At 37.2% G+C, this 27,592-nt stretch overlaps 2 protein-coding genes and 1 non-coding gene across 3 annotated transcripts; 2 read left to right on the plus strand and 1 right to left on the minus strand.

Annotated features, from left to right (window-relative positions):
* Window positions 1–6,079: 6,079 nt before the first annotated feature.
* Window positions 6,080–7,498, minus strand: LOC18025472 (60S acidic ribosomal protein P1-2). Its single transcript, XM_006408677.2, has 4 exons — window positions 7,363–7,498; window positions 7,194–7,270; window positions 6,406–6,621; window positions 6,080–6,306 (listed from the first exon to the last, which is right to left on the minus strand). Exons 2-4 carry the CDS (start codon window positions 7,263–7,265, stop codon window positions 6,253–6,255), a joined length of 342 nt encoding a protein of 113 aa, XP_006408740.1. The 5' UTR covers window positions 7,266–7,270; window positions 7,363–7,498; the 3' UTR covers window positions 6,080–6,252.
* A 3,315-nt stretch (window positions 7,499–10,813) lies between these two features.
* Window positions 10,814–12,115, plus strand: LOC112089120 (protein FAR1-RELATED SEQUENCE 4-like). The gene has a single exon (XM_024160097.1). It carries the CDS (start codon window positions 10,814–10,816, stop codon window positions 12,113–12,115), a length of 1,302 nt encoding a protein of 433 aa, XP_024015865.1.
* A 10,338-nt stretch (window positions 12,116–22,453) lies between these two features.
* On the plus strand, window positions 22,454–22,560 carry LOC112089563. The gene has a single exon (XR_002901199.1). It is a non-coding gene; the product is annotated as a small nucleolar RNA R71 (small nucleolar RNA).
* The last annotated feature ends 5,032 nt before the right edge of the window (window positions 22,561–27,592 follow it).

A 27,592-nucleotide genomic window follows, 5' to 3' on the forward strand; every position in this document is an offset into this window, starting at 1 on the left:
CAAGTTTGAAATCTGTCTTTTTCTCAAGATCTCCAAGCTTGTCGGGGAAGATGAAGACAAAGACCTTTTTGATCTTTTAATTTCTCTTTTTCTTTTCAAAAGGTGTTTTTCCTAAGAAAATTTTATTTTAAAAAGTTTAGAAGACTTACCTGGCGTGTATAACACGGGTATTATGCTTTGGGAACTTCCCGGTTAAGTCCCGGAATAAAACGGGAAATTGAAGTTCCGGTTTACGGGAAACAGGGAAAACTCGCCTGGGAACCAAACCATGGCCGGCCGCGGGTGAGACGTGCACGGCCGCGGTGGAGATAGGCTTGGCCGCGGGCGAGGTGTGTGGATCGCGGTGAATGATGGGCCGGCCGTGGCTGAAATGATCGCGGCCGCGGAAAATGCATTCGGAAACTCCTGGTTTCTCTCGTTTTCTTGTTTTCTCATCCTACAATTTTTGTGTTTTCTGAATTTTTTGAATGTTTTTGGTTTTTCTGGGTTTTATGAAAGACTGAAATACTTACCTTGCGCAATAGGTAAGTATGTTTCGATGTGTTGTTTAAATTGACTTATGAAAAAAAAAAATATGTATATTTAGATCTACATGATTTTGTTATTGAAATTTCAGGATTAGAGAGAGATTATATGGGTCGGTACAGATGATGTCTAATGGTTTGGGCCGATTAGAATGATTCAAAATCGATAATCCATATATATTATTAGTTTTTTTAGAAATTTTTTTTTGTATTTACAATACTGTTTTGGGTCAAGAAATGTCGTGTTATAACCAAAATTCGACTCTTCCTTTAACAAATAAATTGTGTTAACCAATAATCTATCTAGAATATTCATCATAAATTGCAACTTTCCAAAAATAGAACATTTTTCTTTTGGAAAATACGTAAAATGCACTGATTCACGCGACACTTTCCATAACCGTTATTTGGGTGTTATATATATCCCCATTTTCTCATATACATTGTTAAAAATAAACAACAAAGTAACCCTTCTCCCCATCTGTTTCTTTGGCTTTATAAAAACATTGTCCAGGAAAATTACGTTCACTAGCTTGATGTATTTTTTTTTATTATTTTTGACTCGGTATGCTCGCCTATCTTGGTTGCGTGTATGCTTAGTACACCAGATGCAATTAGATTTTATTTTCTCATATTGCATGCTGCTAATGTCTCGAAAAAGTACATTAACGGATGAAAAGACGCCTTTGACAGACAATTGTTGTCATTTAAAATAAAACCTATAAATAAATTAATCTTTATTTTAATTAGATATATTCAATGTTGTATGTTTTTATAAGTTTATTGGGTTGAAAAAGGAAATAACTGTCTAGAATGTAACGCGTATATATATGTGTTCTCTTTCCTTTTTTTTTTTTTTTACTTTTCCTTTTGTGTTCTTGACAGAGAAAAAAAAAATGTCTCATGTTGTTGATATCTCTAGGTTAGATTATTACACCACCGGTGGTGAAGTTCATGTGCAAGTTGTTCGACTCTGGAAGAATGTAAATTTCTTTGGTGATACAATTGAGATGATTCTCGCTGACGATCGGGTATTTTGTTATGTAGTTGTTATTTCTTTATATATTTCATAGGGTTGTTTTTAAAAGCAATTTTTTTTTTTGGATTTTACACTTGAATTTATGCGAAATCGATCTTAGGGTCATCGTATCGGCGCAACTGTCATGCCCGATGAAATCGCTCTGCATGGACCTGTACTTAAACAAGGTTACTGGTTTAGGGTTCGTCGATTCGTTGTTAAGAAGGCCAGTGGTTCGATATGCATAACCGTAAACAGGCATCGGTTTATTTTCGGATCTCATACGGTCGTGATTCCTATCTCTCCAATAACCCATAATTTACACTTGCATCTCAATTGCACACGCTTCTTTGACATCGTGACTCGCAGATTAGATTTTGAGTTTTTGATTGGTAATATTGGTAACCATCTGTTAGTTTTGTGACAATTTTAGTATAATATATCGTTTTGTTAATATCACTTTTTTTTTTGTATTCGATATAGATGTAATGGGAACCGTGTTGAAGATGGGTGATCTCTGTGAGATCAACAGCGATGCTTATGAGGACAATGCAACATATGTTCGATTCAAACTTCTTGATGCAGGGTAAGATCTATGAGTTTATATCCATATGTCGTTTGTTTATGCAAAAAAAAAAACAATGTATCGTTTTGGTTTTATGACATCTAAATTGGAAGAACCTTTTTGTTCTATTTTAATCAATTAGGAGAGATTGTGTATTGCCATGTATCGCCCGTGGGAATTTGGCTAAGAATCTACATAGTGTTTATCAGCGTAATCAAAGTGAATCAGTGGTATTTGTGCTGAGGTTTTGGAAGATGACTAATGGTCAAGGTAGGTTTTTATTCCTCTTTTTTAGTATTTTAGAATAGCTAATCTTGCATTCTTCTAATTCTGATTCATAAAATTAATGATAGGTGTTGATAAGAATTCAGTTGTCCTATGCTCTTACCCTCCTTGCTCTGATTTCCTGTGTAATCCTGTTGATGACGAGATTGACGATTTCAGGGCTAAGTAAGTATTAAATTTATTTTTTCTTTATTGACATATTTTGTGAGTTGATTTTTAGATATATTGATCTAACATATCGATTTCGTTTTTTTTTTGTAGGCGATACCGCCTTAACTAATGTACCATCGATGGAATGTCAATTCCTTATCTTTCTTTTTAATGTTTGTAAAACTATTATATTATGATACTTATTAAATGATATCGGTTGTTGTTTAATCTACTATTTCGGTTAGACTCTATGCATATTTCATTATGTCTTATTTATATTATGAATGTTATGAATGATTATGTCTTATTTATATTATGAATGTTATGAATGATATCGTTACATTGTCTTTAGTGTTTAGAATAAATTTGTATATCAATGGTTTTGAAGTGTTTTTTTTTTTTTGGTGATGTATGGTGATTTGAAAAGTTGATTTGTAAACTATAGTCTACTCAAAGGGCTAAGTATTCATTGCGTTTTTGAAAAAATATCTGAAAACTTCTGAAAGATTTATAGATGGATATCTATAGTTTTTGATATATGTATATCTATAATATTTTGTAGATGTATATCTCCAATATACAATAAACTTAACATTTTTTATTATATATATAATATTAATGCCTAAACCGCATGTAAACGATAAACGATTGTGTCTTAATCAATTGGCGTGTAAATAAAATAAAGGAATGGATAATCAGGCATATGTCATTATTCTTAATAATGTTCTGTCAAAAAATACCGCGTGTTGGATTATTAAAAAGTATGTCAATAACATATATAATAACTGATTTGATTCTAAATCTGTTTGATATAAACGATTTATTATGTTACATTTAAATTATATATCATCTGAGCCCAAAATTTGTATACATCTTATGGGCTAAAAAATTCTGTGTTGTAACCAAAATTCGACTCTTCCTTTAACAGATAAATTGTGATGGTCTTGAATGATCAAGAGGTTAGTCCTATAATTTATGAATATCTCGGTTATTGCCCTGATCTATTAAATTTATTAGTAATTAATAATGTTTTCAATATCAATCATATTGTTAATGTGTTATCTTAATATTTTCTAATTTTATTACGTATAATAATTCGTTCATCTAATTAAAGGGTTTTAAAATTCAAAATAATGAGAAAAAAGTCAAATAGAATTGTCAAACAAAATAAATGAAAACATCAGATGAAATAGGTAGATTCAATGACTAGGGAAAATAGGTGAGTGATCAAAAAAGTAGTCATCTTTAATGTTGTTAAAATCATCTGTGTAGTCAAGCCTGCAAGAACAAGATAAATAATGAGTCGAATATTCAACAATTTTGTTTAGTAAATTTACAAGATGATAACGGTGAACAATGCTTACATAAAATGAGAATTTTCGACTTCAGGAATTGGTGGATCGAACAATATTTCAGAGAATTCTCGACCAGAACAAACACATATTTCATCTGTACAATATAGAAAATTGTATTAGCTACAATTGATATAAATATAAATTGATATATGGTTGGTCGATAGAATGAGAAATAACCTCCATATCGACACATCTCCCAAAATCTCAATACACAGAAAACGATTTTGCGACAAGGAGTATTTTTCCATAAGGACTCAAAATGTTCAGCATCTCTTCCCCACGCTATGCAATTGATGTCGACACCCCTAAAAATCAGAATTAATATATCATTTTCCTTAACATCGAGAATATGATAGTAAAGATTTATATATGTATTAGTCTTTGTATCAATGGATTCTTACTCGAAATCTCTAATTGTAAATTTTAGAACACTTGAGTTGATTCTCTGATTTCCGATCCAAAATTGGTCTTGACGTTCCAATTGACAAACTTTAATAATACCTCCGATCAAATCAACTAGCATAAAGCAATATATTCATATAATTAAGTAGAGTATTAATTAATCTAATTGAGTATAATAAAATACTAAGAAAACATACCAACGTCTATGTTTTCCATCAGAGATTCGTCAAGGATACTTCTAAAATTAGCAAATGAATACAACTGGTCATCTGATTTAGGCGATGTCTTCTCAACATGAGTATCCTCATCGATACAGATATGGAGACCATTGACTGTAATCCTCGAAGTTCCCATGTGTGGAGTAATTTTGAAGTTACCAATGAAGTACCAATCTTTATCACACATCATGCCTTCATAATGGTCTACTAAACGATTCAGAATCGATGCACGTATTCGATCACCCTAGATTTTCAGTTAAAAAATAATAATGGTATTGATAATATATTAAGATTCAGACAGTAATATATTAAGATTCAGACAGTATGTTATTTTTGAAGTTATACTTACATGTTCGTCTGCAAATATAAACGATCGCTGAATACCGTGAACACCTAGGCTTTTCTCGACACTCTTGATGACTTGAACACAGATAGAAGATCGATCAGATGCTATACCTAAATCAGAAATCATCGTGCAAGAAGACATTTTTTTCAAAAATAGATGCAGTTATTCTTAACAATGAATATAATCTGATTACGAGTAACAAATGGGTACTATTTTAAATTGGAAACCACCGTTACGAAAACCAATAGTAGTGTTTGCAATGTTTTGAAAAATAACGGTCATATTTACCACCGCTAATTTAGTTGAATATATATGTCATGTTTTGTTATAATTATAATCTAATAATTATGAAAATCAATAATAGAAAGAACCTCATCAGAATCATTACTAGGTGATAAAATGACATATAATTGTTATGATTATTAATATTTATTTTATTATGATAATAATTGTGATACTAGCTTTTTTAGAGGCTTAGACATAGAATTTTTTTTTTCTGAAGGAATATTTATTAGATTTTATTTCGTTTATTATATAAAGTACAATTTTTACTATATTTGATTAATATTAATGGTATAATTTTATTTTATTTATGTAAATAAGTGTTGTTCATCTTAAAAAATGATATGTACCGAAAGTTTAACAAAAAATATTATACAATTTAACTATTATTCATAAACTCAAATATAAAAATATTATACGATTTCTTAAATATATAAAGCCCGCGCTTGACAAAAATTGAAAATAAAAATGTGATGTTTATGTTACAAAAATCTCAATAATTAAATTATAATAAAGTTTATATAATGATTATGCCTGCGTCGCGCGGACGGATACACTAGTATAAGTATAAAATCAGCACGCGTGATTAATTTTCCCATTTGATAGACAGATAAGAATTTAACCCGAATGATTCGAACCGATCTTTTCATCTTAACACCCTCAACCCGAATGATATTGGTAACATTAAGATAAAAGTATATTGATTTTTAGTTTCTTTTCTTTTCCCAACTACCCATCTCTTCTACAAGCCCTGAAATGCTGTACATTAAGCCTCCATCATCAGAATAAATGCATCACCACCATTTCTTTCAAATTCTGGTTTAATTCTACCAGAATACCGAAAAAATTCTATCTGAATTCCAGTTCAGTTATTTTTTATTATCATTCTTAACCTCTTTAATTTCTTCTATTTTATCCATTTTAAGATCGAATAAGAAATGAACTGCAATTTCGCCATTTCGGTAAGAAAAACCTCAGAAACTGAGAAGTGGAGTGCATGATATATCAAAAGGACCAAACTGTAGTAATATAGAAAATGGCAAAAATTGAGAAAATCTCAAATCAACTAAAGCAACAGAACATAACAAGAGTAAAACGAGGCGACAACTAATCGAACAAGCCAAAACCAAGATCACCATCACTCTCTTCTGCCGGCTCATCCTACAAAACAATTACACAAAATGAGAATGAATAACCAAATCTGACAAGAAAGAGAAAAAAAAACTTACACAAAATTAATATTTTAAAATTATTTTGTACCTTCTTCTCTTCCTTAGCAGGAGCAGCAGCTGCAGCTCCTCCAGCAGCAGCAGGTGCAGCGGCAGCAACTGGCGCACCTCCTCCACCGCCACCAGCACCAACATTCATGATGAGGTCAGTTACATTACGCTTCTCAGCCATCTTGGCAAATAGCATTGGCCAGTAAGACTCAATCTCAACACCAGCAGCTTTGACCAATGTTGCAATCTTTTCAGACTATATACAATAGATTTAAGGATAAAACAAAGACAAAATAAACTTCCTGAATCCAGAACAATGACAATCTAATAATCAAAATAAACCTCCCGGACCATTAAACTAACAAATTATGTAGACCAGACTGAATACAAAGCACAAACATAGATCGTATAAACATGTTTAACTAATAGCAAAACAAGTTTTTTGAATTCAGATTGAATACAAATAAAAATTGACCTCCCTAACCATAAAATTAACAAATAATCTACGAGCACATTGAATACAAACACAAGCATTGACTATGCAAACACGTTTAACTAGAGCCATACGAGTACCCTAACACTAAAACAACAAGTACCCTAACACTAAAACAACAAGTTACAGAGACCATTGACATAGCAGTCAAGTTATAAGCTAAGACACCTCGATAACCCTAAACCAAACAACTTAGCGAGAGCTCAACATAACAACGAAATGAGTACTACTAATTTCGACAAAATGCAGTCTCGATGATGAAAATGATCAAAAAGAATAAATGAAAACGAATTGCTATTACATGAGATTTAGATAACGTCTCAGTTTAAGGATACAGTAATGGCAATGCCCTCGTCCTCAAGGATCATAACAGCGTAGCTGCAAGCGAGTTCTCCGACCGTCGACATTGTCTCTGCAACAACAAAAAAAAATATAGAACAGTTTTATAATCTCAACAAAGACTGATGATTCAGTAACGAAATGTTGAGGATGAAGACGAAATACCTTAGACTGTGATTGGAAGCCTCGACAATTTCTTTGGTGGCGCCGCTTGAGAGAAAGATTTAGGGTTGGCAAAATATGCAGAAATCGTGGGTATAAATAAAGCTAATCAGCAGAAACTTTGGGCTAGGGATTGCTTAGTAGGCCCATTTGAAACTATGTGCAGATTTTATAAAGATTGGGTTTCTTTAAAATATTTTCTTGCTTTTTGGAATCTTTTAAATATTAGGATGATTAGGTAAATAATTGAGAGTTTTTTCCTCTCTCTCTTCTCTCACCTCCATCTTTCAGAGAGAGAGAGAGTTTTTCTCTCAGTTTTGTTGTATATATTCCGATCAATATCGGACATAATAATTCCGTTTAACGGATTAGAATTCCGGCGATGACCGGATTTAGTTTTCCGTTATTGAATCTCCTTTTGCTTTCTAAGTATGATTCTTCAATTTCTGTGAAGATTTTTCTTTGTTAGTCCTTAGTGGAGCAAAGAATTTTTTCCCAACTGAAGAATTGGTTTTCATGGGATTTATGAGACAAGCAATTGAGTTTTCAGTTTCGGATTGTGTGTTAATCCTCTGCAGATCTATCTAATGAAGATGGTTACAATCTACTTCTTCATCTTTTGGTTTCATCCGCTCATTTCGACCAAGAGTTATATCTCTTTTAAGTCCCCTAATGAAGATGCCTTCCATGGCAGAGGGTGACAGGTCATGAGATTGGTGATGGACGGCAGCGATTTTAATGGAGAAGTAAAACTTCTAACCATAGCCTTTTCACATCTAGATCTGTTCTTTTGGAGGATTTCTACGGTGGTGCTTGGGGGAAGAGACGGCGTAGACGATGCTGTAAACCTGCCGGCGGCGTCTGAGAACGTTGAATCGTGGCAGAGATGGAAGGACGCCAGCGACATTTTTTCTTCAACCCTTGATTGGCCACGTGTTAACACGTGTTGTTTTTCTCTACACCCTTATCTTTTGTATTTGGGTTACTATTGGGCTTTAAATTGTAATAAGTTAAGGGTTGGGTTAGAAACTAATCACCACTTGTAATGCCTTTGGGCTTTTAGTTTATAAAACGATGTGACGTCAAAAAAAAAGGTAAATACTTATTTTCAATTATCATAAAAAAATAATCATGATATCATTGTAATTAAACAAGTAACAATTTCTCCTTCGGCTAGATGATTTTATCCTTGGTAGAGACAAAATAGAAGTATTATATATAATTTTCATGTTTTATTTACGGTGCATTTAAAATTTTCCCATATTTTTTATTACTTCCAAACTATTAATTTATTCAATTTTGTATTAGTGTAAATAAAAAATAATGATTCTTTTGGATCTATTATGATTTGGATTTTCAAAAAAAAAAATCCAAAATTTTTGTAGGTGTCAATAACGACAGCAATAAAGATAGAAAGTCTATTTTAACATAAGTCTATTTTAAAAAAAAATATCAAATACATTCAAATCTAATAGAGCATCTATTTTGTTCTTCGTATCTCTTTCTACTTATTTTGGGGAAATGGCTCGCATGCCATTATTTGTGGGTTTAGCATTCTAACTTGCCATTTGTTAATCTTGATGCCACTAATTTGGGGAAAATACTATTGTAACCTTAATGAAGGGACCCACGTAGCTACTCTCTCTCTCTAATATCGATTTTGTAACTAAAATTTTCGAAAATCAAAAAAAAAAAATTGCATGCCGGAAGCAGATCTGGGTGGCTCGGGAAATCGATTTTGTGGCCGGAAAAAGAAAATTTGATCCTCTTCGTTTTATTGTCCGTTGTCTCCGTTCTTCGCCGCGGGTAACGGGGCCCCGCGGGTAACACACTGCATTTGAAAGCGCAGACATCTCCTTCCGTGCAGCTCGCCGTCGTCGGAGATCCTCCCATCTATCGACTCCAATTAGCTCATCTTCATTCTCCGATTAGGTATGGTATATCTTTCATTAGGGGAAATGCATGTTGTGGTATGTACATTGGGTCGATTAGGTAGATTGATTGTTGATTAGACGTCCAAATTGAGCTAGAGTAGATGTCGCAATATGTAGCGAAATGGGGGAAAAATCTACAGATTTAGTACAATTGTATAAATTAGTACAACTAATAATGTGTGGAGGACTGGTACACATAAGTACGAATATGAGGGTTTAGAACTACTGGTACACAATGGTACAAATATGAGTTAGAGTACAACTGATACGCAATGGTACAACTGTGACAAATTGGGTAATAATTAAACGCGTATTTTGGTTTCATATACACAGGAAGGGTGGGGCAGAATGAGTCCGGCCGTGAACATACACTTTGATTATGGAGGGAAGTATACAAAAGTTGGAGAGGTGTTTAAATGGATTGGAGGAAGTTCCACGTTTGCAATATCTTTGAAATACCGTGCAATGGAGGAGATTACTTACTCAGTTTTAGTAGAGACGATATGCAGGAAGATGGCAATAGATGAAAGAACAGCGGAACTCAAACTGAGCTACATTCCAATTGCATTTAACCCTCAGAGCGAGTCATATATTTATGATGATGAGGATGTTTATAATCTAACAACAGTGGACGAAAAGGGATTTAGATCTGTTTTGCACGTGGAAGTAATGAAAGATGTGGAAGTAACTCAAATGGAGCCGCAACTGTCTCCGCAACTGTCTAGAGCTGGTCAAGGTAGCTCAGTTGGTTTGAACAAAGGGGAGCTTGGTTCAAATGTCAGTGCTGATGCGGGGATCCTAACTATCTACAGAGCAGAGGGACCAGCAAAGCAACACAATGAGCCAATAATTGAAGAGCCGATAGAGAATGATGTTGATGAAGGAATGCATAAAGAATTTGGGGATGATGGTAACGCAAGTGACGAAATTTTGGCATTGAATGATGACGTATCAGGAGGTAATCGCATGGAGGAGCCTCACTATTATGAGCCACCAGGTGGTGATGAAGAAAGTCAGCTAGTTGCTGAATGGGAAGATGGTGCGGGTCTTGTAGTTGGTCAAGAGTTTACTTCTAAAGCGACAGTGCAACAAATGATTGAGAGAGCTGCACATAAATACTGTTTTTCGTTCAATACTATCAAGTCGGATAAAAACAGACTTATGCTAGAATGCCGTCAGAAGAAACAAGGTTGTAAGTGGTATCTTCGAGCTGCGAGCGTTAAGGATTCAAGCCGTTTTAGTGTCAGGGTGTACAGAAAGATGCACAGATGTTCCTGTGCTGCGCAGAGTACAAGCAGCAATAAATTGAAAGGTACACCAGAAATGGTAGCATCGGTTCTGCATGATGTGTATCCAGGTCGCCTCGACACCCAGTTCCTAAAAGTATCATAAATGTTGTTCAAGGGCGTATTGGTATGAATGTATCCTATTCCACTGCCCTGAGGGGGAAGAAACTCGCATTTAATTATGTACGAGGCAGTCCAGAAGATAGCTATAGTATGTTGTATCCTTATTTGCACATGTTGGAGAAGGTAAATCTTGGAACGGTAACAAGTGTGGAATTGACTGCAGAGAAGAAGTTCAAATACTTATTCATTGCTTTAGGTGCTTGCGTTGAAGGTTTTAGAGCAATGAGGAAAGTGTTAGTAGTGGACGCAACTTTTCTCTCGGGTTCCTATGGTGGTATGTTAGTGTTTGCGATAGCTCAGGACCCTAATCGGCACAATTACCCGGTTGCGTTTGGTGTGATTGATGGCGAGAATAATCGTAGCTGGCGGTGGTTTTTCGAAAAGTTAAAAATTGTAGTTCCAGATGATCCTGAGTTAGTCTTTATGAGTGATAGACATCAAAGCATCATCAAGGCAGTCTCTGAGGTGTATCCGAGTGCTCATCATGGATATTGTATTTGGCATATTTCGCAGAATGTGAGAGATAGAGTTAGTAATGTCAATAAAGACTTTGTTGCACAGAAATTCCGGGATTGCGCACATATCTATACTCAATCTGAGTTCATTAGAGAGTATGGTGATTTCAGAGTTAGGTTTCCTAAAGCAGCTGAGTATCTTGATAATAGTGTTACCCTGGAAAAATGGGCTAGGTGCTGCTTCTTGGGGGATAAGTACAACATAGAGACCAGTAACTCGGCAGAGTCTATGAATAGTTGTTTAGTGACTGCGAGGAAGTATGCCTTATTGCATATGATCGATGCGATTGTAGCTAAAGTTTTTGAATGGTTTAACAGATACAGGAAGGATTCAGCTGGTCCTTTTTATAATAAGAGAGTGGTGCCTGTTGTGGAGAATGAAATATACAGTCGATGTGCAATCGCGTCTCTTTTAGTGGTGACGGAACTAAACAGCTACGAGCTTGAATACAGCGTTAATGGACTGGACGGGAAAACTTACGTGGTGAACTTGATAGCAAAAAGCTGTTGCTGCAGGCGGTTTGATATAGATAAGTTCCCGTGTGAACATGCAATAGCCGCAGCGAAGAAACTGATGAGCACGGAAGATAGATCAGCGAGTATCGGAGTATATGACTTGTGCTCAAAATATTACTTGATTGAGACGTGGGCATTGGCATACTATCGAACAATTTATCCTGTTCCTCATCATACTGACTGGAGTGTTCCTGAAAACATCAAAGAGTTGGTCGTCTTACCACCAGATGTCAAGAAAAAAGTGGGTAGAAATCAAGAAAAGCGGAAACCAGGGCCCGGAGAACGTCGCCGGAGGACAAAGAACAAGGCCGACCCTCACTTGGACTTGGAGGCTTGTTTCCGGTCTTCTCAACATCCCCAGGCAGAAGGTCCTTCAACTTAGGTTTTGAGTTTGGTAATGCTTTGTGTTTTTATTTGAACAACCAGGTCCACTATGGACAACTATTGTTATTTGTATTGGAGTTTTGTAATGTGTTGTTTTTATGTGGACAACCAGATCGACTACAGACAACTGTTGAGTTCTTTGGGTTTAGTATTTGCTCCGTGTTAGTGTTTGCTTTGTATTTTTATGTGGACAACAAGGTCGACTACAGACAACTTTTGTTATTTGTGTTTGCAAGGTACAACTGGGTCCTTGTGGTTCAACTACTAGCAATATCATTAAATTTGATATCCTAAATATTTGATAATATATATCATTAAATTTGAAGCAGTTGGAGACTTCTTATAACTCTAAACTCATAATAAAGTAAAAGAAAACGAATCAAACTAAAAAAAAATTCCCTTATACATTTTCTTTTTTCTCATCAAAAAATATCATCTAGTTTAAGGATGTATTTGGTAAATGTAAGTTTCTCATCATGAATAAAAACTTTGGAAATGATTATGCAAAAACAAATAGTATCTACGCCTTGTAAATGACCACTAATACTCAAACATGTCGGGGACAACTACAAAATAGTAAGGTATGCAATGGTACAACAACAAAAACCAAAAACTCGTCAAAGTACACCTATGTGGAAATTAGTACACTAGGAACAACTTTTGGACAACTACATCATCGATTGACGGCGCACATGTTTCATATCCAAGATCGACGGCGCACATGTTTCTTACACTAAGCAAATTTTTCAAATTTTTCAAATTTTAAATCCCCCACCAAATTTTATATCAGCTATATCTACATTTTCCCATTTTCTCATTTTCCCATTTCCGAGACTTAACTTAACACAAGCAGAAGAGAGAAAACCGCAGAAAATCCAGAGCAAATTGGTGACGAACTGAGAAAAAAAAAATAAGGAAAAGATGGGAAGCCCAAGCTCTTCGCGATTGGAAGACAAAGGTAATCCGATATGCGATTTTAATTCTTGATTTGGCATTTCAGTTTTCGAGATTCAAATTAGGGTTTATGATAATAATTGAAAATTTGGGGATTTCCTTAGAAATCAGGGTTTATGATTGTAATTGTGAATTTCAGAGATGGAGAAGGCACTTGCGAAGCTTGCGAAGAAGGATCACGGCATGACAACAAGATGGGGTCCGGAAGTCAAAGGAGTCCGAACCATTGTTGAATGTCCTAAGCAGGTCGGAATTCCTCAATTTTGCTACTGCGGTCCTCCTCGTATTGCTCCGTGGCCGAACCTAATTGACTACTCTGCGCTAGACCGAGGCCGGAAGTACTACGGCTGCTTTTACGGTTGCTGTGGACCGAAAAACTTCCCGGAAGTAAGATGTCGCTCTGCTTTATAATTTCGCTAAACCATTACAAGCACAAAACCGATGCTTTTCTGTCTTTCAGGTTCCAAGTTGTGGCTTCAAGAAGTGGTGGGATGTCGCTATAGAAGAGGAGATTGGTTTGATAAAAGAAACGCAAGAGGACATAAAGTCTGTGTTTGATGTGATTGTCTCAAAGCTAAACCAGCTGGAATCGAAGATTGAGGCTCTACAGGAGGCCTTGAAGAACAAGGACGCTTGAAGCTTTTTCCTGTTTTATTTGGTTGTCCTAGTTGTCCTATCTTCTTATCTTCTTGTTTGTTGTTCTAGTTATCTTATATTCCTCTATGTAAGACTCTTTCATCTTTCATTTGAACTTAGTTGTTCCATCTTTCTTATTTAGTAAACACTTCGTCTTAGTTGAACCATGTTGTCCCCGAAGTTACAATTTTAAAACGGTTGATGCAACTACAAACCAAACCATGGAACAAACCAAAGAATACTAAAAGTCACAAAAACAATACTTTCACAAGTTCCATTCAGGCACAAGATCCAAATCCAAAAAACAACAACCCCAAACATTCAGACAAGTACCAAGCGATAAATAGATGTTTCAAAAAAGTACCAACCATGGAACTTGTCTTTACCAAGCAAGTTCTAAACTAAACCTTTTGTCTTTTCGAGGCCCTTGTCACCACCTGGTTCTCTTTGTTTCTAGTTTGCTTCGAAGCCCGTGTTTCGACCTGGTTCGTCTCTTCTGATTTTTTCCCTTCATCCACGGCAACCTTAGAATTCTGACCTTTTGTCCGTCTTCTTGCTTCTGTAAATGGAGGTTTCTTCCACTGGGATGGTGCACCTTGCCTCTTCGGTCTTTGGGGTGGTGGTAAAGGCGGGCCTGTCGACGGTGCTGGTGTTGGTGAGATGGATGCTGACGCCGCTGGTGTTGGTGAGATGGCTGCTGACGCCGCTGGTGTTGGTGAGATTGCTGCTGATTCTCGTTGAGGTGTCGGTGAACGAACTCCTGTGGTTGAACCAACTCCTACTGCTGATGGTGCTAAGATGGCTGCTGACTCTGGTGGAGGTGTAGGAACTAGTGTGGGTGAACGGACTCCTACTACTGATGGTGGGATCACCGCTTCTGTTCCAGTGAACTCCATCTTCTCTTTCAAGTATTTCTCAACAGCTTTCAGCCTCTCCTCCATATCCTCTAATCTCTTCTCCAAATCCACTTCTGCTGTACCCTTATACGCTTCTGACTCCGGTTCATGTTCTGGATCCTGACCTCGACAACCAACCTCCAAGTCATACAATTGTTTCTAACATATTTTCTTCTTCTTGACGGTGAGGTACTCAGTCCAAGACTCAACAAATGGATCAACAAACCCTATCCCTTCGTCGTATCCACGTTCCATTATGCGATCTATGAGCGCTTCTTCCTCAGAGTCAGGTTCCAAAATGCTAATAATTTCCTGTCATAAATAATCAAACCCTAGTTACTACTTCCAACCTAGCTCAATCTAATAATATTGCTCATCAAATTATACTACTAACACTTACCTCGCTACTATTGCCTATCGCCTCATTAATGTCCTCAAAGGAAACCCTCTCATGCATATCTCAGAAAATTTCCCCTTGCAGATGCGTGGACAGTCTCCATTTGCAGGCACAACTTCTCGGCATCTCCGTCGAAGCTCAGGAATACATTCGAACGCCATAATCTACATAGAAAATCACAGTACCAAAAACTCAATATCACAATACTAAATACCTGAAAACTCATTAATAACACATACCTCTATAGGAACTATGAAACCCCCAAAGCTGCATGATTGTCCTTTCGCTTTCACGCTCCCTCTAAGCTTCCTCATCACACGCTGTATCTCCTTGATGCAATTATCATACGTGTATCGCCCCCAAGGAAATTTCTTACACAGCCTTAGATCATTCACAACTCGAAGCAAAAAGGACTCTATGTTACCATTCGCCTTAGTTCCAGCTTTGACAACTTTGCTTAAGAAAAAGAGTACTGCCATCTTTTTCTTATCTTCTGAGGTCTCCATTGCCTCAAGCCTCTCTTCCACATCCTTAACTGTTATTGCCTTCTTCCTTCCAAACTGTCTCTCAACAAAGCTCCAACCCCCCAAATCCTTATAATTTCTAGGGTACTCATGGCAGTCTAACCCACAGAGGAGTGCATGCTCTCTCAATGAGTAACGGATGGGAACACCGTTTACAACAAACCAGCACTCACTTTCCTTCCCGGTTTTAGCAGTATGGAGGAGGAGCATCCACAGACCTTGACTCATGTGATTCCGCTCTTTGGGCATATGAAATATGTGCCTGAATTGAGGGTGTGTTTTAAACCATTTCGCCTCTTCTGGCATTGCCTCTATCTTCTGAACAACACTCGTTACAGAACACCTAGTAACTATCTTGCAAGCTTTGCCAAACTCGGTTGGGTTAAAGAAAAGCTTCTCAGGTTGCATCGGCAAGCTAGAGGAAATGGGATCCTACAATTCGAATACATTTACCATTAGTTGTCCCTGTTGTCCTAAATATTAATTGACCAAATTTACAATTTTATTGTTCCTGTTGTTCCGGTTGTCCTAAATACTAAACTACAGGATCAATCAAACAAGATCGGATGTCATTTCACACCATAGAGTACATGAATACAGTACATACCTGGTCATCATCTTCTTCCCCATCGTTCATGTCCTCGCCTACCTCTTCTGCTGCAATCCCATCTGTCGCTTCCTGTCCTTCATCATCTGCTTCCTCCTCTTCATCTTCCACTGCTTCCTCCTCTTCATCTTCCACTGCTTCCTCCTCTTCTTCATCATCTGCTTCCTCCTCGTCTTTTTCCTCTGCCTCCTCCTCATCTCCTTCATCGTTGGCTTCCTCTTCTTCATCATCTGCTTCCTGTTCTTGTTTTTCATCTTCTTCATCTTCTTCGTCATCGGCTTCTTCCGTTTCTTCGTCTTCTTTTATCTCTACTTCTTCATCTCCTTCCCCATCTGCTTCCTCGGAACCGGCCCCCTCGGATGAATTTGACTCTCCATCTTCCTCTAATGCATGCGAGACATCTCCATCTCGACCTGCCTCGGCGCCTATAACAATACCAGCTGCGTCGGTCACCATCACTTCCGGAGGCGGAGTTGTTCCTTCCTTTTCTACAACGGTGGCTTCGGAGAGGTTTTCTCTAGTGGAGGTTTCCGTTGATTCGTAAACGACTCCACCTTTCCCTTTCCTTACCTTCGCCATTACGGCCCCTACCCAGACTAAACTATGTGCTTCCGCCGAAAACTTCGACTCCGGCGAGAAGAACTAAGATTCCGGCGAAGAAATGGTCGAGAATTTGGAGAATTTTTGGAATTGAGTTTTTAGGTTTTTACTTCAGTATAAATTGGGACTCAACCCGAGTAAAATCCCTTTTCTTCGGGTCGGGTGGGTATTCCCATGGTTTTATTGTAAATCTTTTAAAGTTTGGGGGATGATACAGTATTTTCCACGCTTTCTACACTAAAAAGAAAATGAATAATAAATTTAATTTTCGTTGGTGGCATACGAGATCATTTTTCAATCTCCGATGGTTTTCCAGCCATTCTCCCACTTATTTTCCTTGAAAACAAGATCCATCCATATCCTTATTTATGGAGTTTGCGATAATCTATGCAAAAACATATACCAAATAACAAAATAATCTCAATAATAAAGGAAATAAAACTCAAATAAATTCTTAAATTACAACAAATAGTCATCCTATTACTAATAAAAGTTGAAGTTACATGTCTCTAAGAGTGTCTACATAAGATTAAAAAAAACAATTCTATTGGTCCACATCAACATTCATAATTAAGAAAGTTTCCAAAAATTAATATTATTATTAATAAAATATATAGAAAAGAATAAAGAAATTATGTATTAAATTTTCATCAACAATAAAAAAATATTTAGAAGTTATCACACACATGTTACTCGACAAAAGGTTTGGTATGTATCAATTTAAGATAAAATTGACTAATATTTATATTGAATTCATCGATCTTTGTAATTTAAAATTAGTTTTATATTTTATTTTATATTTATTTACTGAAAGTATTTTTAATCTAAAATTGTGTTTATTAGTTTATTTTTAATTTAGAATAAATAAGAAAGTTATTTCGACTAAACTAGCTAAAAAAAGAGAATGATTTTAAATTTTACTTTATTTTTTATAAAAAGCATACATAACAAAGATGCAACCGATGAAAAAAAAACTTATTTTTTTGACTAATAAGTGATATATAGTAATTTATCTTCGTGTTAATACTAACTAATAACTATTTAATTAGTTTGTTACATTTTGGGTTGATTTTGGTATACAAAATGTTAATCGTTCAATAAAATAATATTTTTTTAAATGACACATATATAAATACAAACAAGATCGTCCTCAAAATCTATATATAAATTGTGAGATTGAAACTGAATTATTTTTGATAAATTTTGTTATAATAAATTAACATCTAAATAAATATAACCGTTTAAATATATTTTTTTTATCAATATGACAGCATTAAAAACATTACCCACGCGTAGCATGGATGCAAAATCTAGTTCTATATAAAAGTATAGACTATTCATACACACCATTTATAGAAAATTTTATCTCTAGTAATATAGCTGATGAATCAATTGCAAATTTGCAACAAATAATTTTTTAAAAGAATTAAAGTCTAGATTGATAGAATTGTAAAAATTGTTTGTAGTTTAGGGCTGAAAAGAATTGTGAAAGCTGTTTAATATATATAGTCATATTAATTATGCTATATGCTACATAGATTTGTTATGTCACATTGATTTCATATACTCACAATAGTCAAATTTTCAATCCTCTTTGTTGGGGATAAATTTGATCCTTCCTACTTGGACGAATCACGTGCTTGCATGTGGCGTCCATGGCTCTTGTGTTCATTGTGGCCTTGAACATTCCTGGTTTTCGTGAGTAAACTTGTAGAATATAGCCTTTCCTTCATTCTCCTAGAAACGACCCCATTTCACAGCCACTAGGTGATCTGCCATCAACTTTCTTTCAGAAGTATCCTGTCATACTCCACTATTACAAAGTTATGGAATCATTAAAAGCCAACGCTTAACCTTAATATCCACAGGTAGCACTGTTTCATCATCCTAGGAACTGGACAGAGACATAGTCTCACAGTGCTTGATTAGCTTGATTTTGTTTTCCCTTTGAACCTAGATCTTGGGATCTCTAGTCACATAGGTGGAGTGTCCATCAAACTTCATCTTTGTCTATAGGCTTTAAACCCATTCCTTTTGATGATTTTAGAATTTGATCTCTCGGAAAACTTTTGGTGAACGGATCCGCTAAGTTATAAGCCGACTTGATGTAATCTATCGTAAGTATACCACTTGAGATCAAATGCATAATGGTCTTATGTCGTCGTCTTATATGACGAGATTTGCCATTACACAGATTACTCAGTGCCCGGGAGATAGCCGACTGACTATCACAGTGTACATGTAAAGCTGGCACTGGTTTTTCCCACATCGGGATATCTTCCAGGAAGTTTCGTAGCCACTCAGCTTCTTCTGCAACTTTATCTAAAGCTATGAACTCCGACTCCATGGTTGATATGGCCAAGTGTTTGGAAGATTTCCACGAAACTGCTGCACCCGCAAGGGTAAATACATATCCACTCGTGGATTTGGAGTTTCTGGAATCAGAAATCCAGTTAGCATCACTATACCCTTCCAATCCAGCACCAAAGTGCAGATCATAACTTTTAGTGTGTCGTAGATAGTTCAATACTCTAGTTATTGCTTTCTAATGAGTATGGCCTGGATTACTCGTGTAGCGACTTAGAACGTTTACTGCGTGCGCTAAATCCGGTATAGTACAATTGGCTAAGTACATAAGTGATAACACCGTATTTTGACCACTTTTATGGTAATAATTACGTCTTATGCAGGTGTTTTAACTATTTTTCAATGGTTTTTAAAGTGTTTTCAATGTTTTAGAGTTTCAAAAGAGCATGATGAACTGATGCATGAAGTTTGAAATGATGGTTTTGGGTAAAGGGTGTGGTACCAGCTAAAGATGAACTGGCCATCTAGGACAACAAAAAGTTATAACAATAAGGTGAAGATATCCTAGATGTGTGTCATTATGCCTGCTAAAACCAATGATGAGAAAATTAGATGTCAAGATTATGTTCAAGTGAAATGAGCTAGTATATCCTGACAGAAAAGATCTCCATGAATAGAAATCCTCTGGTGGGAGTTCGTAGTGCAAATACTCTAGCTACCGCCTAATATAGTACTAACCACAAAAAGAACTAGCATGAAAAGTCTGGAAGCACATGGGTTTTACTCATCATAGTTTTGTGTCAAACATTCCTGAAAAATACTCAAGGTCCTTTAATAAGCATAGAAATTTTTTAAAATTGCAGAAAAGATAAGAAATAAAGAAAAACAGATTAGTACGGATAAACATCCTCCCCCAGACTAAATCACACTGTCCCCAGTGTGAAAAAGTTGGGGAGAAGATGGAGAATAAAAGAAAAAGAGTCTAAAATAAAAGAAAAGAAAAATGGTGATAGAACCGTGGGTATGATGTGGTGATGGATAGGTGCCTACATCTCATAGCTGTCATCTGTCTCTGTGGCAGAAGAGTCATCATCAAACCTGTGGTTCTTCTTCAGTAGCTTCTTCATGCGCCTGTTGATCTTCTCTGGCTGGTCAAGCTTCTTTTTCAAAGCTGAAAAGTCTGCATCACTCCTAGTGAATGCTCTAATCTGAGAAGAACTGGCTCAGGATGAAGGTGGTGCAGTCTGAAGTTTCCTGCTGTTTGCAGCTACCTCTCTCTTGGTTTTTGCAGCCAGAAATTGCTTCATTGTCAGACGTAAGAGTGGAAAATATGGTAGGAAGTCGCTAATCTCTTGTTTCCATCCTGGGTCTGCGCCATCTCGGAGACGGGGCATTGAATCCAAAGGTAGAAGAACCCTGTACTCGGTGGAACTAGTGCAGAACTTGTAGACGAATCCAATTGGGTCCATCTTTGCCCTGGTGATAGTCCTATCTCTAGAGAACTGAGAGAGATCGAACCAATCCTCTCTAAGAGGTGTCTCAGCTGAAAAATCAACTCCTGCTGCTACCATAAGTAATGATGCTCCCAAAAGCTGGTGAGTAGTCCTGAAAATCAGATGTAAGCATCTCATGCTTAACCTTCACTAAGTTCCATGCAATGATGCAAGCAAAGAAAGGAAACCTTGGGTGATCTGTGAAAGGTAACTGTAGTGTCACCAACTCTGGCTTGAGGACATTTACCTGGTTGGCTCGAGAAAACACAGTGTCTGCTAGTAACTTATGCACATAGCGAACAGCAGGATGAGAGAGTAGTGATATCTTGGACCTTCCTTTGTCATAAACTCCATAACCCATCGATTTCCAAAGATTCTCATCTGGATCTTTCTCTAATGCAATCACATCACAATAAGGCAACTTTAAAGCATCACACATCTCTAAAATGGTAAAAGAGTAGAGATGACCTCCAATAGAGAAGGAGAGTGTGCCATCTAGAGCTCTAGGAGTAGCTCTCTTCTTGTAGCACAAAGTTGCTGATGCAAGGAACTCCTTGGTGTAGCTCTCATAGGTTGAAAAACTCTGCTCCATGAATGATCTCATTCCAAGCCTATCAAGATACCATATCACATCCTCTCTGATTCCAAGCATCTCAAGAGTTGAGTAGTCAATTGTTGGAGTTGGCTTGATCTTCAGCTTCTCAAACTGCGCCAAGTAGTTGATGTCTAGGTTAATGGATTTACCAACAAACTTCACTTTCGGCCTAGAGGAAGACTTAGCTTTCCGAGGTACATATATCTGAGTGGAGGCTCTATCATTCTCTCCTGAAAAGATTCTCCTTTGCACGGCAATGAAGGTGAATAAAGGTTCATCATCACTCAGTTGTGTCTCGTTTGATGCGTCATATTTCTCCTGCGAATGGGGCTTTTTCGCATGAAAACTCGTCTTGGTTCGAATCAGTCAAACTTGAGAGAGATCCATGACCTGCAAAACGAAACTCTCGAGACAAAGAGTAAATCAAGCTGCTTTGGTATCGATTTTTATAAGCAAGGTGTTTAATCACAAAAACATTCAAATGACAAACAAGCTGTAAATGCATCAAACATTGCAAAATCTGAGAATTTTTGGTCAAGTTCGATATATTGATGTCCAACACATGAGATTTCTAAATCAAGATGATGTTAATGCTCACTCATACGTAATCTAATCTAATTTTCTATCAACAATGACCAAATAATCCAGATTTGCAAAGCTAAATCAAACAGAGCTTCAAATTTCGATTTGCTCAAGGTGTCAAATCTCAGATTTTCAAAAATTTCAAATCTCTATGGTCTTAGTGTTTAATCGGGCAATTAAACTACCCAGAAGTCTAGTCTTAAGTTCAAAGACAATCTCCAATCATCCTAAGGTAAATTTCTACTCATTCTAAGAAAACCTAAATTTGAGTTCTTAAGAAAAAGTGAGAAATTTGGATCTATACCTTGATGAAAGTGTTATGTGATGATAAATCTGGAACCTCCTTTGAAAAAGAGTGAGTCAGGTTCAAAAATTTGGAAGGAATTTGTCAAGTTTGAAATCTCGTCTTTTTCTCAAAATCTCCAAGCTTGTTGGAGAAGATGAAGAGAAAGACCTTTTTGATCTTTTAAAACCATCTTTTTCTTTTAAAAAGGTGTTTTTCCTAAGAAAACAATTATTTTTAAAAGTTTAGAAGACTTACCTTGGCGTGTTTAACATGAAAATTATGTTTCGGGAACTTCTCGTTCAGTCCCGAAGTAAATCTCGTTGAGCCAAATTTTCGATGAGAGCTCTTCCTTGGGTTATCGTCTTTTGCCCAAAATCTCCATTGCTAGCTGTATCAAGTGAAAGTTTGTATTTTGGTTGCAAACCTCGGTAAAATGTGCTCAGCAGGCTTGATCCATGAAATACATGGTGAGGACAATCACGTTCATACTCCTTAAAATGTTCCCAAGCTACATAGAAAGATTCAGTTGGCCCTTGTTGAAAGGTTGAGATCTTCGTTCTCAAATTGTTCGACCTTGACTTAGTGTAGAAATGGTTTAGGAAAGCAGTTCTACATTCTTCCCAATTGGTAATCGATCCTGCAGGCAAAGACTTCAACCAACGGTGAGCTTTATCTGCTAATGAAAAAGGGAACAACTTACACTTTAAATAGTCAGGTGGAACTTGGTTTGTTCTCATCATGCTGCAAATTTCTTCAAAAAGCTCGATATGGTCCATTGGGTGCTCAGAAGGAACTCCATGGAACTGGTTTTGCTTCACCAATGAGATGATTTGAGGCTTGACTTCAAACTCATTCCGGTTTGGAAATGGTACTTGAATTGCAAATCGATTCTGAAAATTTGAGTAGGTGCATCAAAATCAGCTATGCGATGGTTCCTGGCTTGTCTTCGGTGTTGATTTGCTGGCGGAATGGGGCGGTGAATGCGTTCATTCGGCTGCATTGCTGGGTGGTCACCATCGGCTGCATTGATGGGTGGATCAAGGTCTTCACGTCCTTCTCTCTCTCGGTTCTGGTGGTTTCTTGGAAGAACCTCATCCTCTCTCCATCTTGTCGAGCATGATCACCTTCTATGTGATCATTCTCTTCGTTTTCTCCATGTTCGGACCCGTCTTGGTCCATATTTAAATTTCGATTAATAGGATCTCCAGGCATGTCGTCGTTGGCCATTCCTTGCGTTCGTCTAAGTCTTCGAAGTTCTCTTTCGTGTCTGTCTATCTCGTCTAGAATTGGAATGTCTCCTGCAGGTCTACGCCTGGTATTCATGCAATTCAGAGAAAAACAAAAGAAGGGAAAGATAGTTCAGAAAAACTTTAAGAAAGAACTAGAGATCAGGTGTCTAGAACAGAAGTTAAAACAAGAAAAATAGCAAAAGGCAGCGAAACAAATCCCCGACAACGGCGCCAAAAACTTGATGGTCGTGTCAACTGCGTGAGGGAACAAGTTTTACCCTTAACAAAACAAATGAAAGCCGCAAGTGCACAACTGATCAGTTGCAGTATTTAGGGATCGAATCCACAGAGATTTGTGTGCCTAGTATTCTTCTACGGTTTTTAACTTTATGTCTAGACTAAATTGGTTTGAAAGGTTGATTGTTTTTCTTGCGAATTAAACTAAAACAAAAGAAAGCAAATAAATCGATCCTAAAAAGCAGGTAAGAAAATCGAATGAAATGCAATTAGAATAAGCAAATATTGAATGAAAGACTAATAAGGCAAGTAAAATATTGCATGAAAGGTAAATAAAGCAAGTAAATAATGAACTAAAAACGCTGGAAATTGAAATGCAGGTCTAAGAAAGCAAGTAAAAATCGATGGAATTGTAAACTATGGCTAAAAACGCTGAGCTTTTGGGAACTCTAAGGGATCATAATCGGTTTTAACACTAAGGTAGATAGAATGGGATTGATGGATAACGTTATATGGGTTCTAGAGCTAGAGTACGGTGGTATGACTACGTCACTGTCGTGATCATAACCAACTGTTTCTCGCAACCCTGACCAGTAGGTTTCCACTCTGGCCCTGGAAGGGAGAGAACGCAAGAGCTGCACAAGACTCGTCAATACTCACGATCTCGCCGCAGGTAGGTTTCCACTCCTACGGAAAAATCGCCTGTTTCATTCTAGGGCTGATACTTAATGAAAACGTTCGCAACACTAACTATCTAGATCAGATACTAGGTGATCAATCAAGCATACATGCAATAAGAACAAGAATAAACAGAGAACAGGTCGAATCCAAGATCTATAAACCTAGATGTCTTAATCGATTATGAGAGCCCCTTTCGGGAACTCTAAGCCCAACTCGGGATCTACTCAGACATGGCTGAGTTCGACATCATCATTGGTTTTAATAAAAGTAATGAAAAACAGTAAAGAAAAGAGATAAAGAAAGCTTCTCTATTGAAGAACTCAGACTTGAACAATCTTCTATAAAAATCTCATAAAAACGGCTAAAGAAAAGGGTTTCTGTAAAATATGAAGGGTTGTTCCTAAAAACGACCTAAATGACATGTATTTATAGTCTCCAATACTCCATGGTCTCTACGGTTCCGGAATTGAGGCTGAGAATGACTTTGGACTTCAGATAAGTGGGCTTTAACTCGGAGATTGATTGCCGCGGTCAGGAGTGTTGTGACCGCGGCAATTGGCTTGTTGGCCGCGGTCGGGAAGCTTCTGACCGCGGCAAATAGCTTGTTGGCCGCAGTCGCGTGAGTTGCTGACCGACTTCGAGTGTCTCCGGGGCTAATGGAATATCTTGAGATCCAACCGTTGGAATGTCTCCAAACCAAGTGCATTTGAAAGCTGGTTGATTCTTCTATAAGTTGTCTAATTTTGAGGGTGATCAGACGGTGAGAAGGTCTTCGTCTCTCCGTGAGAGTTCTGACGGTCTGCATTTATCCAAAAGAGTCTTTTTGTTCCATTTTGTGCCTCTTTATCCCAAATTACCTGCAGTCTTTTAAAATCCGGAAACATAGAAATCCTTTGAAAACCTTTGAAAATGGAGTAAAAACACCTGTAAAAGATATTAAAGTGATCCATAAAAATGGTCAAAATCCGGTGTTATCACCTGACCAGTAGGTTTCCACTCTGGCCCTGGAAAAGAAGAGATGCATTATGTTTAAGACTCGTCAGCATTCACAAATCGCCCATAGGTAGGTTTCTACTCCTATTTTAGTTTTGCTCTCCCAAACTAGATCTGACACCGGATGAACACTTTCGTGTCACCAAGCATCTGGATCAGATTGTAGTTCATGACGCTACTCTCATGCAGTAAAAACGAATTCAGAAGAAAAAGTTCTAAGATTCGACTCAAAAGCTCATGGAATCCTCACCGAACATATAAATCCCCATCGAAAATCCCTTAATCCCAACAATAAAACTACTCAGACATGATGAACGAAATCAAAACTATAGTATTAAAAAGTAGAATAGAAACCGAACTTGAAAAAGAAATAACAAGGGTTCAAGAGACAAATCTCTCTCTCCTTAAAACCTAAAAACAAAGCTTAAAGTAAAATTTCTGTAAAGTATTTCGTCTCTCTTCTTCTTTTTTCTCTTAAAAACGACCTAAATGACATGTATTTATAGTCTCCAATACTCTCTAGTGTCTAGGGTTCCGGAATTGAGGCTGGGAAAATTATATGGGCTTCGGAAATGGGCCTTCAAAGTCGGAGTTAGCTGGCCGCGGTCGGGATGTGCGTGACTGCGGGGAATGGGTGGCTGGCCGCGGTCGCGGTGGTTGTGACCGCGGAGAATGGCTTGTTGGCCGCGGGTGGAAACGCTTACCGGCTGGTTTACGGGACATCTTGCTCTTCGCGTATCTTTTGATTGAATCATTGGATTGCCAAGCTGTAAAGTGTGCCGGAAAGCTGATACTTCCATCTTTAAGATCTCTAAATTTGAGTTGGATCAGACGGTGAGAAGGCCTTCAATCGGGGGTGAACTTCTGACGATTTGACTCTGAGCTGAAACCTGGTTTTCTATACATTTTGTTAAGCTTTTCCCTAAGTTACCTGATAAGAGTCTTGGAACTACAAATACTAGAAAAACGTAATAAAAGTACTTAAAAGCAATTAAAAACATAGAAAAAGTATTTCAAAACGATCCATAAAAGGGGTCAAAATACAGTGTTATCAGAAAGCATAGAAAAGCCTTAGGGTATTCACTTGATGACATACCTGGAATTTCTCCAGATCTTTGTATGCACAAAATTAATCTAGAGGATAATGCTTAAAAATCAATCGAAAGTCAAAGGAGACTGAACCCTAATCTCATGGATGTTGTCAAGAAGGAGATTATGAAGATTTTAGAAGCTGGAATAATATTTCCTATCTCAGATAGCACTTGGGTTAGCCCAATTCATTTTGTCCCAAAGAAAGGAGGAGTCACTGTCATTAAAAACGATAAGGACGAAATGATCGCTACAAGAACAGTAACTGGACATCATATGTGCATCGATTACCGGAAACTGAACGCAGCAACTAGGAAAGATCATTTTCCACTTTTCTTCATAGATCAAATGCTAGAAAGGTTAGCTTATCACCCTTACTATTGCTTCCTTGATGGATACTCCGGGTTTTCCAAATTCCTATTCGACCGGAGGATCAAGAAAAAACGACATTAACTTGTCCATATGGCACGTTCGCCTACCGATGTATGCCTTTTGGATTGTGTAATGCACTTGCTACCTTCCAGCGGTGCATGATGTCGATCTTCACAGACTTTATTGAAGATTTCATGGAAGTATTCATGGACGATTTCTCGGTCTACGGATCTTCTTTTGAAAAATGCTTGGCCAATCTTGGTAAAGTTCTGCAAAGATGTGAAGATAAGCACTTCGTATTAAATTGGGAAAATTGTCACTTCATGGTACGAGACGGAATCGTGCTTGGGCACAGAATTTTGGGAAAAGGAATTAAAGTTGACAAAGCTAAAATCAAAGTCATGACAAGCCTACAACCCCCCCCCACACAAACGTAAAAGGCATCCGTAGTTTTTTAGGACACGCAGGATTCTATAGGCGCTTCATAAAAGAATTTTCTCAAATCTAGACCTCTTACGCGTTTGCTTTGCAAGGAAACGAACTTCGAGTTCGATGATGAGTGCTTAGCCGCGTTTCATAAGATCAAAGAAGCCCTTGTTTCGGCTCCTGTCGTGCAAGCACCTGATTGGGAACTCCCATTCGAAATCATGTGCGATGCAAGTGACTATGCAGTCGGAGCAGTGCTTGGCCAACGAAAAGATAAGAAAATGCACGTTATCTACTATGCAAGCAGAACTCTAGACGAAGCTCAATGAAATTATGCAACAATAGAGAAAGAACATCTAGCTGTTGTGTTTGTATTTAAGAAATTCCGTTCTTATCTCGTAGGATCTAAGGTCATAGTTCATACTGATCATGCTGCAGTCAAGTATTTAATGTCTAAGAAAGATGCTAAACCGAGGTTGATAAGATGGATCCACCTACTGCAAGAATTCGACATCGAAATTCGAGATCGGAAAGGCGCAGATAATGGAATTGCAGACCATCTTCACGAATA

This window comes from Eutrema salsugineum, unplaced genomic scaffold, assembly GCF_000478725.1.
Source record: "Eutrema salsugineum unplaced genomic scaffold, Eutsalg1_0 scaffold_12, whole genome shotgun sequence".
Taxonomy (NCBI): Eukaryota; Viridiplantae; Streptophyta; class Magnoliopsida; order Brassicales; family Brassicaceae; genus Eutrema; species Eutrema salsugineum.

Excerpts from the sequence above, each read along its gene's own strand:
- LOC18025472 (XM_006408677.2), bottom strand. The coding sequence starts at position 7,265 with ATGTCGACGGTCGGAGAACTCGCTTGCAGCTACGCTGTTATGATCCTT. Across the intron at positions 6,622-7,193 it reads ACGAGGGCATTGCCATTACT|TCTGAAAAGATTGCAACATT; the intron begins GTATCCTTAAAC and ends TATTGTATATAG. Across the intron at positions 6,307-6,405 it reads CTGCTAAGGAAGAGAAGAAG|GATGAGCCGGCAGAAGAGAG; the intron begins GTACAAAATAAT and ends ATTGTTTTGTAG.
- LOC112089120 (XM_024160097.1), top strand. The coding sequence starts at position 10,814 with ATGTTGGAGAAGGTAAATCTTGGAACGGTAACAAGTGTGGAATTGACT.